This window comes from Musca autumnalis, unplaced genomic scaffold (genome assembly GCF_047663935.1).
Source record: "Musca autumnalis isolate F117 unplaced genomic scaffold, ASM4766393v1 scaffold_1, whole genome shotgun sequence".
Lineage (NCBI taxonomy): Eukaryota > Metazoa > Arthropoda > Insecta > Diptera > Muscidae > Musca > Musca autumnalis.
Genome location: NW_027411644.1, coordinates 22,692,275 through 22,710,713, shown reverse-complemented (window position 1 = coordinate 22,710,713; position 18,439 = coordinate 22,692,275). Strand labels below are relative to the sequence as shown.

The window sequence follows — 18,439 nt, the reverse complement described above, 5'->3', positions numbered from 1 at the left end:
CCCAAGTATGTTTGGACGAAATGTGTTTCAGACAATTTGGAGTCGATTGAGCAATGTCCGTCCGTCCGTCTGTCTGGCTGGAGCGCACGATAACTCTCCAACGGATCAACCGATTTGATCCAAAATTTGGCTTTCGTAATATTTTGTCCAAACTTAGTTTAAGTTCGAAGATGGGTTATATCGGTCCACACCTTCCGGTACCTCCGCCCCAAAAGTTCGAAAATGTTCGGAAATTTTGTACGTACGATAAATCTTGAAGAGAGTAACCGATTTGGTCCATACTTTGCAAATCGTGAAATGTCTACCAGACTTAGATGAGGTTTCAATATGGACTCAATCGGACCACTCCTTCGGGTACCTTCCACACAAAATTTGGGATAAGTTCAGTTTAGTACCTGCTCTCGAATCCCTTTGATTTTTGTTTCAGCAACTTGTATTCACTGCCCCCTATACGACGGTACAAGTTTCATCAGGGGCAAGTCCACACTTCCTGAGAAAATAACCTTAAAGTTGCAAAAACCCCCTATGACACCGTGTGAGGTGGTTGGAGCGCAAGATAACTCTAGAACGGATCCAAAATTTGGTCCAAAATTTGGCCTTAGTAATATTTTATCTAAAAATAGTATAAGTTAAAATATGAGCCATATCGGTCCACTCCTTCAGGTACCTCCCCCACAAAAGTTCAAAAATGTTCGGAAAAATTGTTCGGAACCGTAACTCTTGAATGGAGTGGCCGAATTGGACCATACTTTACACATCCTAATATATCTACCAGATATAGATCAGGTTTAAATATGGACTATATTTGTCCACTCCATCCGGTACCTCCCACACAAAATTTCGAATAAGTTCACTTTAAGACCTGCAATCGAATCACTTTGATTTTTGTTGAAGCAACTTGCATTCGCCGCCTCAATTACGATGGTAAAATTTTTTTCAGGGGCAAGTCCAACTTCTTAAGTTAACAGTCCGAAAGGTGCAAAAACCCCCTATGGTACCATATGTAATGGCTGGATATCCACTTCCATAATGGTCAATGTCGATCCATTCCTTTAAGTATCTCCACCGCAAAACTTTTGATCTTTAATCCTAATGTAAATTTTTGTCGGTTCATACATCAACATTTTTAAGACCCTCTAAATACATACGTTTTTGGGAAAAAATTGTTTCAATATACACAGGCTGAGGGTATATATCTGTCGGCAAAGCTGACTGATACTTTTTTACTTGTTATTTCTAAATTCCACAGACGTGTCAAACGTTTCATACACGACCAAAGAGATGTCTTCTCTATATCCGCGAACATCTTGGTGTGGTTGACGGAATGCGAAGCCTTCGATAGGTCAAGAACCACCACCACTGTTCGGTCGCACAGCACTTTGTGGTCCAGTAATTGACTGATATGTGTGGATATGTTGTGAATTTTCCGCATTCCATGCTTATGTTGGAAAACTGTCTCTAATCATGGGGAAGTGTAGAGCTTATAGAATCTTCGCTGCTGGCGACAGGAGGGAGATCAGCCTCTACGATTTACCTCTGCTTAAATCCTTGTCTGGCTTCAGTAGCGGGACCAACCTACCAAATTTCCAGGCTTCTGGTAGATATGGACGCCTAACGACAAATTGAGGATTGTTGTCAAATACTTAAGTCGGTGTTTATTGCTTGTATTACCATTGCGATTCCGTTTGGTTCCAACGATTTGCATGATTTTTAGAGTTGGGCAATCTCGTGCAATTGAACGATCCGGATCTACTACCTCGTTCAATGGACACCGGTAATTTCTTTGACAAAACTGCGTATACTTAATTTCACACGTTGGTTTTTATGATGTTACTCATTCGTCTTTGAATGAGGACAGTGATCCGGATCGTTCAATTGAACGATAGTGATTTCACCAATGCCCAGAATCTACATAATCTAGTACCAGCCTTGCATCGGCTTAAGGTGGTATAGTCACTTTTTTCCTCCTAATCTCGGTCTCTCTTTGGTCTTCAGGATTCGGAAAACAAAGACCATAACGCTCATTTACTAGTTCAGTCCAATTTACTAGGTAAATTTGGTTGCGAGCGGCTGGTAAAGGGGGATCTGGGAGAAGGGACATCTTTCTGAGGCGGTGATTGGTACATTCTCTGAACCCTTGTCAATCATCTTTTGCGTGGTTCAGAAAAGTACAGCGGTCACAGTTTATGAAGTGGAGTGGTTTGCTCACGCAGACGATGATAGGAAAATGGTATAAGTCAAGGGAAGAGTGTTTTTGTTCACCACGAGCGCTGTACCCTGGACATTGCCTAGCTTCACACGCTTATTGCTCTCCAAAAGCGAACACATATCAGGCATATAACTCAGGAGACAACTATTCATCGGCGGACAAACTGGTGTATAAGTAGACATCGGATTTTTGCATGTTTTTTATTTCTCATCTGATTGGACTCAAATTTTGGAATTAGGCGTTTTAAGGGTCAACTTTTCGATATTTGGGGTCATATCAAAAACATGCAAAAAATATGCAAAAAATATGCAAAATATATGCAAAAAATATGCAAAATATGCAAAATATGCAAAAAATATGCAAAATATGCAAAAAATATGCAAAATATGCAAAAAAATATGCAGAATATGCAAAAAATATGCAAAATATGCAAACAGTTTTTGGCCGAAAATCGTCATAAAAGTCGTAAAATTGTCAATTAGTGTTAGAAAAATCGTCAAAAATCTTCAAAGTGTTCTAAATTAAGATAGTTGGCCGCTTAACGTCGATTTTTTAGCAGATTATTGTGTTATCGAGACCTCTTACGACAGTGTGGTGTAGGGTATAAAAGATTGGTATTGTAATACATTTTTTTTTTATTAGTAAACTATGCAAAAATATAAAATTTGATAAAATATCAAACGTTCTATGTAAAATTCAATATTTTCTTTGTTATAATTTGTAGCGTTGGGCTGGTTATTGTTCAAAGGGAACAAATCGATGACGGATTTTTTAAGGCGGCAACCGCATAAAGTTTTTAGTTTGGTCAGATTTTAAGACTGTAAAAGTTTCAGCACAATTGGAATATGTTAACATGTGCCACTGGGGTCTCGACATTATGAAAATCTCAATTTTTTTGGCTATTTAGCGATTTTGGCGACCCATTTCTCTGGAATGGTTAAAGCTTTTTGTCCATATTAAGCATTAAATTAAAGGCCATTCTGTTCTTAACATTTCTTGGTGAACAACAAAATATATGTATATATAATAAATCTAATACTAAATAGGTATTACAGAATTCGAGGTAATAAAGCCAATGTCCCGAAAAACGTGACTAGGTACGTCTTTGTGCGAAAATGGAGACTATTAAAAAAAACATTATCTTAATTTTTATCAATTTTTGGAATGAAAACAAATGTCTTTTACATTTTGTTCTAAATTAAATTTATTCGAGAGTCACACATCATGTGGTTTTGGAGCTATCTGGGTACAGCTGACTACTTGAAGAACGCTCTGCTATGTAGTTCGCAACTTTCAAGTTGTTTACCATCCTTTGCGCCTCCTGGAAATTCGGAGTTAATGTTTAATCTCTTGAACAACAAGAATTATGCCAGACCTTTTTCCAGGATTTTCGGCATTTGCTCTTTTGGAAGTTTGGATCGAATATTTCTGAAGAAATTTTAATCTTAGCTTTGTTAAGATTTTTGTCGCCTTTTGACTCTTTACCGCGTTTTCCACCGTTGGATCAAACAATGCCAGGTCAGCAAGTTCAGGACTAAGATACTACAGATTATTAATTATGTTGTTATTTCCTTTTTCGGAAATTTGTGTGTCAATTTTTTCATATTTGAATATATTTTCAATGAGGTCTAGGTCTTGTTTTGATGCTAAACGTATCGTAGAATCTGAAGAACCATCTGTCCCGAATACAATCAAGCGTGGCTTCAAGAAAATTGTAACTATGCAATTGTCATTGGTGCTGGACCCCTGTAAGGTGTATATGAACGTTACTATTATGGCTACAGTAGAAGCTATCGGAGAGGATCCCTAAAAATATAAGATCTCTAGAAGCTTTATCCGTGAACAGCGGAGAATAAACCGTGAAAAATAAACACAACAGCTTCAAGGAACGAGGCTATTTGTGTACACTGGCATGGAAAACTATTACCAGATATTCTCAAAACAGGGAAGAAAAAACTGGTTGCTGTTCTAGTATCACATGGGGATAAAGAACAACTCCTAGGTGTTCCTGAAACTGACAGTAGCTCATGGCAGAAACAAGAACTAGCAGTGTACAAATGCCTAGAAAAATGGGGTCTCACCAGCTCGAGCAGATATTAGGTCAAGAGCTTCTGTACCACCGTACAAACTTGTTAGAAAATTGTTGAGAGGGATTTTTGACTGCAAGTTTGGAAGCACATCCGGACATAAACCAAACATATTCAAGCGACTTCTATAAGAATAGTCTGCGATTGCCAAATCCAAGTTCGAAGTAGGCGAGAGTATTTTAAAACTACTGCCCAACCCACTTCCCAAGAACAAGAGGCCGAAGAAGCACCTTGCGTTTAAATCGTTCGAGACTGGACGACCCAGAATGTTTTTTCTATTTTATTTATTTATTTATTTATTTATTTGGTATCCCACACGACAACAACTGAGTGTTATAAGTGAGAGTTTGGGTTATTGATTTTACAAAACGTATAATCAACAAGATAATGTTTATATAGATATAATATAGGATGTATTGGGTAAACATTATCAATAGGTTAAAAAGAAATAGAGACAATAGATTGAATTTAATACAAAAAAAAAAAATGAAAACGATATTCAGAAATATTTTTTAGGTCCAAAACAAGACCTAAACCGCATTGAAGATTTACTTAATACGAAAGGCATTCACAAACAAATATCAGATAAAGGAAATAACAAAATGATAAATCATATGTGGTACCTTAGTCCTGAATTTATTGGTCTGGCATTGTTTGATCTGATAGTGCAAAACACCGTAAAGATCCAAAAGACGACACAAATCTTAACAAAGCAAAGATAGAAATTTCTCCAGAAATAATCGATCCAAACTTACAAAAATTAACTGCCGAAATTCCTAGAACAAGGTTTACCAGGCATAATTACATGTGAGACTTAATTGTTGTTCAAGAGATTAAACTTTAACTCTGAATTTCTTGAAAAAGATAATGCAACTAGACCACAGAACATCAATTATCAGGAGGGGTAAAGGATGGCAAATATCTTGAAAATTGTGAGCGACATAGCAAGGAGTCGAGTTCACCACCAAGTTGTCATCTGTACCCAGGTAGCTCCAAAACTACATTATGTCTGTCAAGATGTAGCTATCTATGAGTTCACAGATATCTCCCGTGTAAGCAACATTTTATAATTTCAATGCATAGGTAACGTTACCGACTCAAAAACGGCCGTGTTACTTACACCAAGGATTTTACCTACTTAATCGCTGCCAATGCGTTAAAAGTTGTAAAACACTTCTATGTGACAATGATTTTGCGAAATCATGAATGAAAATCACCAATATTACCACATGATTTCAAAATTTACACGCCTCGGTAAATGGCATGTAGAGATTACCAAACGCGTAGGTAAAGATAACTAATAGGTAGCTACCTACCCGTTCACCCAGACGTTGGAATTACGGGCATAAGTAAATTAAAATATGTATGAACAAAATGTAAGCGTTTGTCATTGAAGCCATACAATGAATGTACAAATGTCCATTTTTGTAAAAACAAAATTACATTTTAAAAAGGAAATGTTTGATGGATAGCGATGCCATTCCACGGCCGGTATGTCTGATGTGCTTCTACAAAAGGCGAAACATGTCACATAATGGTGGTTGTGGGGGTTCGAATCTTCAGCTTTCCTTTTTCACTTGTAAACATCATCGGTCATTAAGCTCGACTTCAACGAGAAATGAATAGAAAAAATAGATCTTCGCCTTAATATACAACATTTTCAAATAAAGCAAAATATATTCGTTTTCATTCGCAAAAATTTGATAATATAGGAAGGAAAAATTTGTTTTTTTTTTAAATAGTAAGGCCTTTTTCGGGACATTGAGTTTATTATCTGTTATTCAGTAACACTTACGTACTTTGTTTGTTTTGAAATGTTAAGAACAGAATAGCTTTTAGTTAAATGCGTAATACGGGCAAGTAGCTTTAACCGTTCCACATGTATGGGCCGTGGAAGTCGCCAAATACCAAAAAAAAAAAATTGATTTTCATTACTTCGAGGCCCCAGTACCACGTTTTAACATATTCGAATTGTGCTCAAACTTTGGCAATCTTAAAATATAACGATACTAAAAGGTTTAGGCGGCTCCCCGGCTAAAAAATCCGAGATCGATTTGGTCTTTTGAGTTAAAACCAGCCCAATGCTACAAATTAAATTAAGATGCTACAAAAAAGAAAATATTGATTTTTACATAAAACGTTTGATATTTTATAAAATTTTATATTTTTACATAGTTTAATAATAAAAAAATGGTATTACGATACCATATTTTTATACACTACATCACACTGTCGTAAATGGTCTCAATAACATAATAATCTGCTGAAAAAATCGACGTTAAACGGTCAACAGTTTTAATTTAGAACACTGTTATGCATTTTTTGGTGGTTTTTCCAACTTTAAATGACAATTTAACGACTTTTATGACGATTTTCGGCCAATATCTGTTTGCATATTTTGCATATTTTTTGCATATTCTGCATATTTTTTGCATATTTTGCATATTTTTTGCATATTTTGCATATTTTTTGCATATTTTGTGCATATGCAAAATATGCAAATATGCAAAATAAATACGAAATATGACCCTGCCATTTAATTTAGATTTCTTTGAAACGAATTTTGGTCCAATCAGAATCTTCGTATCTTTAATATTAAAAAATATGCAAATATGCAAAATCCGATGTCTATGTATAAGGAAGGCAAGTTCTCCTCCTCTGCTTCTTGAACGATACTTTTCCAAAACGTAGTTACTATCGCAACGTTGCAAGCTTCAAGTTACTGGTATACTCATAAAGTCTACAATTTCGTTGACTTTGTTGTGGAGACCGAAGGAATTGAATTGGAAGGGCGTTTCGTACTTCGACGACAAAGTTGAAGACAAGCTGGGATATGTTCTGGCGTAGCAGACAGCAACATAACACCTAACGCAGTAGTCGCGGAGTCGGATATGACCAAAGCAGCCTCGAAAGTGCAACCATTCCCTACATCCATTACATCTCACCCATGGTGCAAGAAAGAAGGTGAACCAATAATACCAACTGATGTCTTCATTTCCTGTCAAACAAAAATTTAATTAAAAATAAATAACAAATATTTCGCTTCCGTAAAGAATATCTGTGTACAAATTCTTTAAATAAGCTTCGCGAAGAATATTTTACCGTTTTCTTCTAACCTTTGTGGATATTTCGCAAAAAATTTTAACAGCAAATGAAGACTACGGTCTGTACTCGCCTTTTGGATCACCTTGTTAAATTAGCCTTGATCTCACCGATGTTGACATGTGGTGGATGCGAATGTAAAAGGTAAACGGAACAGATTTATTGCCTAACTAAATCCTGTGCATAGATCCGGCTGCCGTTAATCTATCGGTAATATTCTCGGTTGGTAGCGGATTTAAATGTTTCAGAAGTGAAATAAAACGAAACAGCTTCCTGATTTGCAAATTTACCAATTGAGTAACTGTTAACTCCAGAGATTTGAACAGGTACTTCAAGCTTATTTAACATTAGCACGACAACGCTGCCTGAATCAAAAGCTTTGTATGGTTTCGTAGCGGATATAAAGGAGAAGGGTGCAAGTCTCATTTACTTGTATTTCTTCAGGTTAAAATTTGAATAGCTGATGACCATTGTAGCCAATGCAATAACTTATCTTATTAACATTGTATTTATATTTACTAAAAGTTAATATAATAAATAAAATTTGAAGGCGCAAAATTCCTAAATTAAAAACGAGATCGAACTTCTCTCCTCAAGCAATGGATCACAATGGGCCTACTTCTCTAAATTACATGTCCAACAGAACATATGGCAATATTTTCGTCCCACTTTTAGTTCAGATCAGATAGGCAACAAAAACAGATATGGTGATGCTTTTTTCGATGCTTACAGAAGGAAGACAAGACCGACTTTCACTGGTTTTTGGGTATAGTTGATAACAAAGGTCATGGCTATTTTCACACTCACTTTACATAATATATAGAAAAATAGTAAAATAATAGAAAAATAGTAAAAAATAGATATCTTTTGTAATTTTTATTTTATAGTGAAATATTTATTGGTTTTTGATTAAATTTCCTTAAGTTACATTTTAAATGCAAATAGAGAATTATGTATGTATCTATGTTTGTATGTGTATTTTGTATTGAATTGTTTTTTTACCACTTATTCGGTTTCTTAAGAATATCCTTATCATTATTGATAATATTCTGTTTACGTTCACGCTGTGCCTTACTTATAATTTCATCAATTTCCTCAATGGTAGGATCATCTGGTTTGTCATCTTCGCGAGCCGTGTTTTCATATTTATCATGAGGCCAACGGCCATCTGACGTAGGATCCTTTGCTGTTGATGCATCATTTGAATTGGGATTTCTCCAAACACGATTACCAAATTTCGTTGAATGATAACTACCACGTGAACTATAACCACCACCACGACCACGCCCTCGACCATAATGATATGGTGAACGTGAACGTCTATACGAACGTGAGGGCGACGAGGGTGAACGTCGTCCACGATGCAATGGGGATGGCGAACGACGCCTATGTCCTCTTGACAAAGAACGCGATCGAGAACGAGAATTTCTCCGACGTCTGCCAGAGTACGAACTTGAACGAGAACGTGATTGGGAACGACGTCTACGTCGTCCGGCGTAACGTTCACGAGAACGACTGCGTGAACGTGAATGCCAACGACGTGATCTTGATCTACCAATACTACGACTGCGACTATTACGTCGTCGGTAATCGCGAGAACGAGATCTAGAACGCGAACGTGATCGTGAACTTACTCTCCTGCGGTTACGGTTAGGCGAAGGAGATTTTGGTGTTGGACTTTTTTCAGGTTGAAACGGCGAACGGAGACGTATCAAACCAAATTTATCAACAGTAACTGGTTTTCTAATTTGAAATGAAAGTTTTTTCTCATCTTTTTTGGAGGCTGATGAGGTGTTCTGATGCAGCAGGGAAGTTGTTGTTGATGGTGTGGAGGAGGAGAATTTACCAAAACCAATGGTATGATATTCCTTACCGTTATTACGATTTTTATCTGATCCAGATCTAAAGGATGGTGCCGGTGGAGGTGTTTCTGATTTATCTCTTTTTCTTGAGGTTGTTGTAATACTGGCACCACTGGAAGTTGTTGGTTGATTATCCAATAACTGTTGACGCTTCTTCAAGAGTTGTATGGATTTCTCATATAATTTTAAATTTTCACTTAAAGCTTGTTCTCTGCTGTTTACATCCATTGGATTAAATCTAGAATTTGAATTTGCTTAATAATTGCATTGTTTTATATGTAGCATATAGCTTACCTGGAAAATTCTTCATCAGATGATCCCTTGGCATCCTTTGAGCCTTTCTTTGATTTCTTGGCCTTTTTGGATTTTTTACTTTTTTTCTTATCTTTTTTATGTTTGGAGGCATCTTGCAAAAGTTTGCGTACCCTTGTTTCGGTATCATCTTCATCGAGCTAGATAATATATGTTGAGGGTTATGAAGTTGAGAAGGGTTCTTTTTAAGGAAGTTCATATGATTGGTGGTGGCAACTCACCTTAAATTCATTGGGAACAACGTTAGCCACCTTGTTCGGTGCTTCCTTGTTGATCATTTCACTTTGATAAAATGGTTGACTAAACACCTGTTTTCTTGAGGCTTTCATTTCTTGGGCATGTAAGGCCAATTTTTTGCTTAATGGCGATAATGATTCTGCCCTTTTGTTGTTGTTATGTGTGGGTCGACTTTCTTTAATGAAAAACATGGCAAAAGCAAAGATTTTGTTAGTAGAACTTTTCAGTTTTAAACGCAATAACTTTTTTTACTTACCTTCCGAATCCGAGTCTGAACCAGATGAATCTTCGGAATCTGAACCTTGACTGTCTGAAGATGCTTTATCTGTTTTATGTAGATAAAAGTTCACATAATTATTTTGTTTTCAAAAACAAAACAAAAACAAACCAAAAAGAAGTCTTTATACGGAAAGAAGAAGTCTTTTTACGGAAACGAGAAGTCTTTACGAAGACTTGATAGTTGAGATTACTTCTCGAGTAAAACGTAAATAAGATTTCAATGATTTGGGATTTTGATTGAATTACAAGCTATTTAAAAAGTGAATTTTTGCTCTGCCAAACTGCAGCAGATGTGGAAAAAATAACCCGCGCGTTTCTTGGAAAATTTGTTAAAATACGTACAATGTTAAGAAAATACAATTTGTTTTAATTTACCTGTCTGATCGTAAGAAGCATTTGCAAACATTGTAGGTGGAGGAGGTGGCGCCTCAACATTAGCTCCAGTTCTATGTTGTATGGCCTCCAATAACAATGCAGCCTGTTCATGATTGGGTATTATATTCAAACAGTCGCGATATGCTTTAGCAGCATCTTGTATACGATTATCTTCCTCATAGCTGCGACCCAAAGCAACCAAAGTTTCACCCATATATTTGCGGGCATTTACATGCAAGGAGTTTAACTTTAGGGCCTTTTCAAAATCCTCCACAGCCTTTAGAAATGATCCTTTGTTGGCATACAAGGCCCCACGGGCCACCAAACCTTCAACATTTCTTGGATCAATATTCAGGGCTTTATTTAAACACTGGAATGCCTCAACATGTTGGCCAACTTTGAAATATTCAATACCCTCGGCCACAGATCTAAAATCAAACATATAACATTTTTAAGTTTTTGTTGGATGAACGATTTGACTTACCTGAATGCCCATTTACTGGCCTGAATTTGCCTCAATTCCTTGGCATATTCTTGTTGAGGGAAGCCATCCTTAAAACAATTCATAAGTGTGAAATTATCATTCACATCTAAACCAACACTGGCATATAAAACATCATAATTTGGATTTTCCAATTCGGGGGCACTGAACAAATATTGCTCATACGTTTGGGGGTTTTCGGTAAGTTTACTATTTGTCAAAGTGGCATCAGTAGAAGAGGAAATAATAAATGATAAACCTTAAAAAAACTTACCCATACAATGATGGTAATTCCTTGGCGGTTATTTTACCCAATTTCTTGTTTTTATTTTTATCGAAGAATGGTTGCAAACTAAGAGTCATGCGATCAGCATCCACGGAGAACTCCACCACTTCACAGCGTACAAAATCACGAGCCTCAATATAGACTGGAGCTCCGGCACTGTCCAAAAGTGGGGGGCCACATAACTGGGCCGGAATGGTGGTCTATAAATAAAAGAAAAATTTAAATGTAATCTTTTGAAACATAACAACAAATTCTTCTTACCCTAATCTTATAATCCTTGAGCATTTTAAAGTTACTTTCTTCGGTACACAAAGGTTTAACTACTAGCGGAGTTACCGAACCACTTTTGCCTTTCAATATTGTGGCATAAATAATATCGCCCGGTTTAATCGATTCCAGTGTGTGTCTCTTAATTTTATCTTGATTTTTTTGCAAAAATGTCTCATATGGGGGCAGCTCTACCATAATTGCGGTATTGTCTAAAATTACATAAAAATTAAACTCAATCTGTGTAGCAAAGGAAAATTGTAAAAGAAGTGCTAAGAGCCAGTAGCTTACCATTTTTAAAATAATAACAAAATTAAACAAAAAATTACTTTTTTGGAAATTGCTAAAAACATCTCGTCACTTTAAACCGTACCGTGTTCATTTAGAAAAACTCGCTGTTTTATTACATTACTTTTCCATATTACACTTACTTTTGTCCTCAGGATTAAGTTCAATTTTCCTTGGTATAGCTGGAATTTTGCCTAGATCCTTATCATAGAGATCATCGGCTTTGCGTGCCAAAAATTGATGCAATTTCAGACGCTTAGCCCTATCCTGAAATGTAAAGTGCTTCTGCCTTTCCATGTAAATGCTATAGTTGCCATCTTCCGGTACTCCAATTGTCTGCAAATCAACTGCACCCCTCTCATCATCCCATATCTTTTGCATGGGTTTGCCATGGAAGCACAAGGCTTTCTTAATTAACTCGGCATCCATTTTATTTTTTGTGTTCAACTGGAAGTGAAAATATAAACGAATTAAATATAGATTTACAGATTTTTATCAATGTATACCAAAATAGAAGTATGTGTGTTTGTATATCACATCCAAACCTTATTGCTGAGAAGGAACCGTCTCGCCGCATCGCGTTTTTTCTTGATTACCTCATGTTGGATTTTGTGTTTCTGCATACATTTTTTATACTTACAATAGTTGCTGCTGCTTTATTATATGATAAAGTAATAATTTAACTACTTACTTTTTTGTTTTACCTACCCTTGGCTTTTATTTTTCACATGAAAATCATTTGTAACTTTTTTTCACTACACAATATTGCCGTCTACACTACCCGTTCGTTCATTCAATTAGAATGCTCTGCTTCTTCTTCTTCTTCTTTTGTCTGGTTTCTCGATAAGACAGTGATGCTAACCTATGGGACAAAGAAAAACGCAAATATGAGTGTGTGCGTTTAATTGTGTGACTATTGTGACCATGGCCATGTCGATTTCGCCATGATTGTGACTAACACGATGGTGCAAAATGGGCTGTGATAATTTCATGTATAACTAGTATAAGTTTAAATATAGTAATAATTTATTTTTTAATTGTAATTAATGTGTTAACCGCCTTTAATCAAACCTCTTTAATCAGGAAAGTCGGCTTCTTCTTTTTCTTTGTTGTCGAATATCTCACTATGAGAGTAATGCTAACGTAACAACACTTTTGGTCTGTTCCCGTACTTTAAAAAGTGGTAAAAGTCGTAAAAGTTGTAAAAGTCGTAAACGATTTTCATATAAATTTTGTGTACGGGAACGCAAAATGAGTAAAAGTGGTAAAAATAGTAAAAACTTTTTAGTTCTAGAACAGAGCTTTTAATTACGGTATTTTTTGAGTGTGATTAAATGATTATTGTGAATGCTTTCTGTCGCAATTATACGTTTATATTAATAATTGTTCCACAAACATCCCAGATGGAGATGTTGCATATAACCGGATTTAATAAATGCAATGGAAATGAAAATTTAAACTCTATGGATTTACCATAACATTCGGTATTCCCAACTGTTAAGTAAGTCTTATGCCAGACTATGAAAATTTTCATGTACGTGAAAATGAGTTTATAGGCAAGAGGTGTGAAGGGGGTGAAACTCTGTACACAAGGTTCTGTAATCTGAAATTATTCTTTGTGTTTAAATTCGTAACTCTCAAACCAATGCAAAGCAATGAAAATATCAAAATTTTCATATGATTTCATACATGTGTGTAGACGTCAATGAAAATTTGGAAGAAAATGACAAAACGTTTTCAATGAAAATTTTCATAGTCTGACATAAGACTAAACAAATACAGGCACCAAAAGCACTCGTTTAGAAAAACTCACCTAATATGTAAACATAGTAGCTTTGTTCCAGAACTATATTTTTTTAATTTTTACTACTTTTACACATTTTACCCGAAAACCGTTCCCGTACAGAAAAAAGTTGTAAAATGCTCACTTCTCTTTAAACAAAAATGGCGTGAATGTCGCTCTCTTTAAAAACTTTTTAGACGACAAATTTGAGAGTGTAAAAAATAGTAACATGGTTGCCGCCTTCTGATTGGCTGGTAGGCCGACTTTGTTGTTGTTGTAACAGTGGAAAGTGGCTGCTTCGATAGGATGTAACCAAAGATCCACTGGAGTTAGATGAGTAGGTTTGGCTGGTCAGTTGAAAAGGTGTTTTGTGTCGTGCGGGCCCATGTCACATACTGCCCAAATAGAATTTAGGCGACTGCAATATCCCGAGCGTAGTTGAGCCAAAACTACTCTAGTTTCTCTAAAGCCACACGCTGAAACTTTCAAACTTTCGCATTATTTTGGCGTTCATAGATCGAGTTGCACATTAAAGTAATTTTATGAAATTACTGTATTGGGGAACTCAACCTAAGAACACCAAAATAATGGGAAAGTTTCGTATGAAAGTTTCAGCGTGTGGCCTTAGAGTTTGTAGTGGCAGCTGACGCTCCTCAGCTGCAATAGATGGGGGATGTATTTCGAGGACTTAATTCACACTATAACTGCTTAAGGCCTTGGCAACTGCGTCCGTATGAATACTATTTAAACCTGCTTGATACGCTTGTTGATCTAGGGATTCTTTCCTGTATCGTTGGACCTCTCCCTCTAGAGCATGGATATCCTTCCTGATCTGCCTGTTTGTGCCGGGCCTACCCACAAGATGGTGATTGTGATGGCTCACACGGTAACATCCAAGCAGGTACTGCAACGAAAGCATCTCATTGTGTTGCTTTACTGGAAGAATATTTGCCTCCTCATGTAGATGGTCCACTGAAGATTTGAGGAGGCACCCTGTTGCTGTTCTCAGGGCGGCATTCTGGCAAGTTTGAATCTTTTTCCAATTCGTATCACATAATCTCGGGGACCAGACTGGCGCCGCATAGCTTACCACAGACCGACCTATCGCGTTATATGTGGTCAACAAGGTTTCTTTATCTGCACCCCAAGTGCTGCCGGCTAGGGACTTGAAGACCTTGTTCCTACTTTTCAGTTTGTCGCAGATAGCTGTGGCGTGCGCGCACGACGTGAAAGCAGTGTAGAATGTGACCCCTAAAATGTTGGGGCAGTTTGTGGTCGGAATTCTGCTACCGTCGACCACGACATTCAATTCTCTTCCAAACTGCGCTGTCCATGTGGTGAACAGAGTGGCTGTTGATTTTGTAGCGGAAATCTGCATAATCCTCGAATGGAAAAAGGTGGTAAGATCGGTTAAATTGTTCAGTCTTTAACAGATGTCATCAGGATAGGTACCCGACGCAAGGATCGTGGAAACATCCGCATACGTTACGATCTCGATGCCGTCTGGAGGGAGCGGAATACAGGAGAGGTAGAGGTTCAACAGTTCCGGAGATATCACCCCACCTTGGGGAACTCCCTGTTTCACTCTACGGGGTTTGGACTTCTTGTTCCTGAATTCCGTACGACTGGCGTCCACACATATAATTGACTATCCAACGTTTCAAGCTTGGCCGGAGGGTTGTTTGCTCAATGTCCTCAAACAGCTTGGAGTGCCTGACTGTATCAAAGGCTTTTGATAAGTCAAGCGCCACCATCACTGTTCTATCGCACGGCCGTCTCTGGTTGAGTGCTTGTGTGGTAATGGCGTTCAGAGCAGTTGTCGTGCTGTGCTGCTTGCGGAATCCATGCTGATGATCGGCAACTTGATGGCTATTTCTCATACTGGGGAGGACTAAGGCCTCAAGGGTCTTTGCTACGGGCAACAAAAGCGAAATCGGCCTGTACGATTCACTTTTGCTGGCATCCTTGCCGGGCTTCAGTAGCGGGACCACCCTGCCCATTTTCCAGACTTCGGGAACAATGAGGGTGGATAGCGACAAGTTGAGAACTTTAGTGAGATACTCCACTCCCGGCTCATCCAGCTGCTTCAGCATTACCATGGAGATTCCATCAGGGCCCAACGCTTTGGATGATTTAGCGTTCTTGATGGCATTGGCAACATTGACTTAACCGTTACCCACAATTCACCGGCTCCAATGTTGCAACTCTTCAGATGATTTAACCACTTGTTCCGCTCGTGCTCGCCGACCAGCCTGTTAAATTCCATGCTGACTTTGACATTTGTTCCTGTTTTTTGACGTTTTTCCACTTTTTCGTTCCTGTACTTTTTTAATAAAGTTGTATGTGTATCTCATTTTTCACAGTTTGCTCTTTTACTACTTGTACCATTAAAAAGTACGGGAACACACATAAGCTTTGTTCCCTTACTTTTTAATAGTAAAACTCCTAAAAGAGAGAAGTGTAAAAAATGTTTTCTCACACACGTTTTTTTTGAAATAGTTCGGGAACGGAAAAAAAGTCGTCGTATCAGCCAATCAGACGCCGGCAACCATACATACAGTGCTGCTCAAAACATTCGCAACTGGAATGACTAGTTCATATTTTATATGTTTCTGAGGTAGTTTGTGGATTTTAAATGCCAATATTTTTGTAGATTGATTGTTTATTGGATCCTTTTTAAAGATTTAAAAATTAATTTGCAAAAATTTCACTTTTTTTTACAAAAAATATACAAACAAAGCTCGAACTCACTTTTGGTTCTGCTCAAAACATTTGCAACTGAGAAAATTTTATTCAAAATCTTAAGAAATTATTTTTGGTTTTGATAATATATTGTGAATTAAACATTTTATTTATTATGTGGAGACATCGTAAAGGAAAGCAGTTAACTAAATAAGTTAATATATCCTTTGGAATCCTGTGCTCTAAGGATAATTGTTAAATACCAAGGTTTTTTCGATATTTAATAGTCTAGAGTCCAGATTAGAGTCCCGAAACCTCCTATATGAATTTAGACTACTATAGCTGATTGCGTCCGATAAGAACTTAAGCATATTTTCGAAAAATTGCTAGTTTTACGTGGTTATATATACGTTTAGAAGCGGTATTATGCCAAAACATTCTGTTATACGACAATTCTGGAGTGTACATGGTGAGATTTTAACATGCTACCTGTCCGGTTAGTTATTGGATCTGATAAATATCTCGACCTCATGTATCCTGTACAATTTCTGTCCATAAAAACACCTCCAGGGCAATATAAAACACCTTCAACATTTTGGGTCAACTTTTTCGTATAAGGGGACAAATTCTATTATCTTTAGTTCTGGTGATCAATATTTTTTAAAGTCAGAAAACTTAAATATTGATTTATATCGAGGAGAAGTACTCGATTTCACTACTCCAAAAATATAACCACACATTTTTTGAATAATTTCTATGAAAAACTCAATTTTTCCCGGAAATTACCGTTTTCCCAAAATTTGCCTATTTTGGTATACCGGTGTCTTTGGTATGTATCGGAGGTGTTTGTATAGATTTATCGGTGTCAAGTCTTTTTTTAACATCTGTTGATGACTTCTGAGAGATCTGCTTAATAATTCGTATAATTTTTTGATCATCCCCTGCAGTAGATGTTGTTGTCCTTGCATCTCCTTCCCATTTTATGACGATTTTAGTTCTTTTTACGCGGTATCCAGCTCTGTTTTAGATATTATGATGTTCCTATGTTTAGTTTTGGACCTCGTTGGATCAAACATTTTCAAAAATTACCAGTTTAGCAAAGCGTTGATAAAAATTTCTGGTCGTAAAAAATTGGACATGTCTTGTTTTCGTCATACTTGTCTATCAAAAGTAAACATATGTGGGATAAAAGTACTCCTCATGAAAGCTTTTTGCCCCCTTCTTCTGAATAAAATCAATTTGATGCCAATCAATACAAAAAACTCGTCAAAAATGAAATAATAGATATTCGTACCACGGCGTTGCAAATGTTTTGAGCAGGCTAAAACATGTGGTCCTCCGATATTTCACACATTTTTGAAATATAAGTGTTCATAACTGGATAATGCTTTTTAAATCTTGAAAATATGGTCAATAAAAAATCAAATAACAAAAACAAACATATTTCAAAACTCAAAATGTCCCTAAAAATAGACTGAATGTGATATAGGCACCTGAGTTGGAAATGTTTTGAGCACCACTGTATGTTACTATTTTTTACACGCTCAAATTTGTCGAGTAAAAAGTTTTTAAAGAGAGCGCCATTCAACGCCATTTTTGTTTAAAGAAAAGTGAACATTTTACAACTTTTTTGTGTACGGGAACGGTTTTTCAGGTAAAATGTGTAAAAGTCGTAAAAACTTTTTAGTTCTGGAACAGAGCTATAGTGGTAATCTCATTTTCTCACTATTTTTATTAGTCACAATTTACATTAGGCGGGTTTACTTGCGGCAATTGTCAGTTTGCGGTGAGAGAGGGTGCTGAGAGGCAAAGGGTTACCATCAGGGATGCCAACTGTTCTGAGGCAAAAATCGCTACAGGCACATACGCACCAGCCACATGCTTAAACAGTGGTTTTTGTACGTCAAAAATCACCACATGTAGCGGGAAAACCACCAACTTGGCACCCCTGGTTACCATATGCCTCACCTTTCTCTCCTACAAAATGACAATTCGTCGGTGTCATGCTTAAGTGTTCCATAGGTCATTTTTGACATTTTGAGATAAAGGTCCCTTACAAGGTTTTGAACCATGCTCTTTCAGATTTTTTGGTCGGATTTTCTCTATCTTTTATAGTTTCTGAGATATTCAGATGCCAGTATGTTCCATATCCGCTTTGTGACCCACAAAATCTTGTCGTTTTGTTCCAT

The 18,439-nt window shown here is 36.9% G+C and overlaps 2 protein-coding genes across 10 annotated transcripts in view; one reads left to right on the top strand and one right to left on the bottom strand.

The window, feature by feature from the left end:
* The window catches only part of LOC141394772 (GTP:AMP phosphotransferase AK3, mitochondrial-like), a 49,101-nt gene extending 36,454 nt beyond the window's left edge, over positions 1–12,647 (bottom strand). The window contains exons 1-11 of one of the 8 annotated variants that reach the window (XM_073969690.1): positions 12,477–12,594; positions 12,292–12,420; positions 11,929–12,232; positions 11,492–11,709; positions 11,219–11,430; positions 10,948–11,154; positions 10,464–10,891; positions 10,066–10,134; positions 9,794–9,984; positions 9,555–9,712; positions 8,264–9,498 (exon numbers count right to left, since the gene is read on the bottom strand). In XM_073969690.1, the coding sequence (XP_073825791.1) occupies positions 8,397–9,498; positions 9,555–9,712; positions 9,794–9,984; positions 10,066–10,134; positions 10,464–10,891; positions 10,948–11,154; positions 11,219–11,430; positions 11,492–11,709; positions 11,929–12,214 (2,871 nt within the window). In that variant the 5' untranslated portion in view covers positions 12,215–12,232; positions 12,292–12,420; positions 12,477–12,594 and the 3' untranslated portion in view covers positions 8,264–8,396. Of the gene's footprint in view, positions 1–8,263; positions 9,499–9,554; positions 9,713–9,793; positions 9,985–10,065; positions 10,135–10,463; positions 10,892–10,947; positions 11,155–11,218; positions 11,431–11,491; positions 11,710–11,928; positions 12,421–12,476 lie in introns of those variants that run through there. The other 7 variants (XM_073969673.1, XM_073969681.1, XM_073969657.1 and 4 more) reach the window with 7 other exon arrangements.
* Leash (leash) overlaps positions 1–18,439 on the top strand; it is a 75,081-nt gene that overhangs the window by 53,774 nt on the left and 2,868 nt on the right. The gene's annotated exons all lie outside the window — the stretch shown is intronic.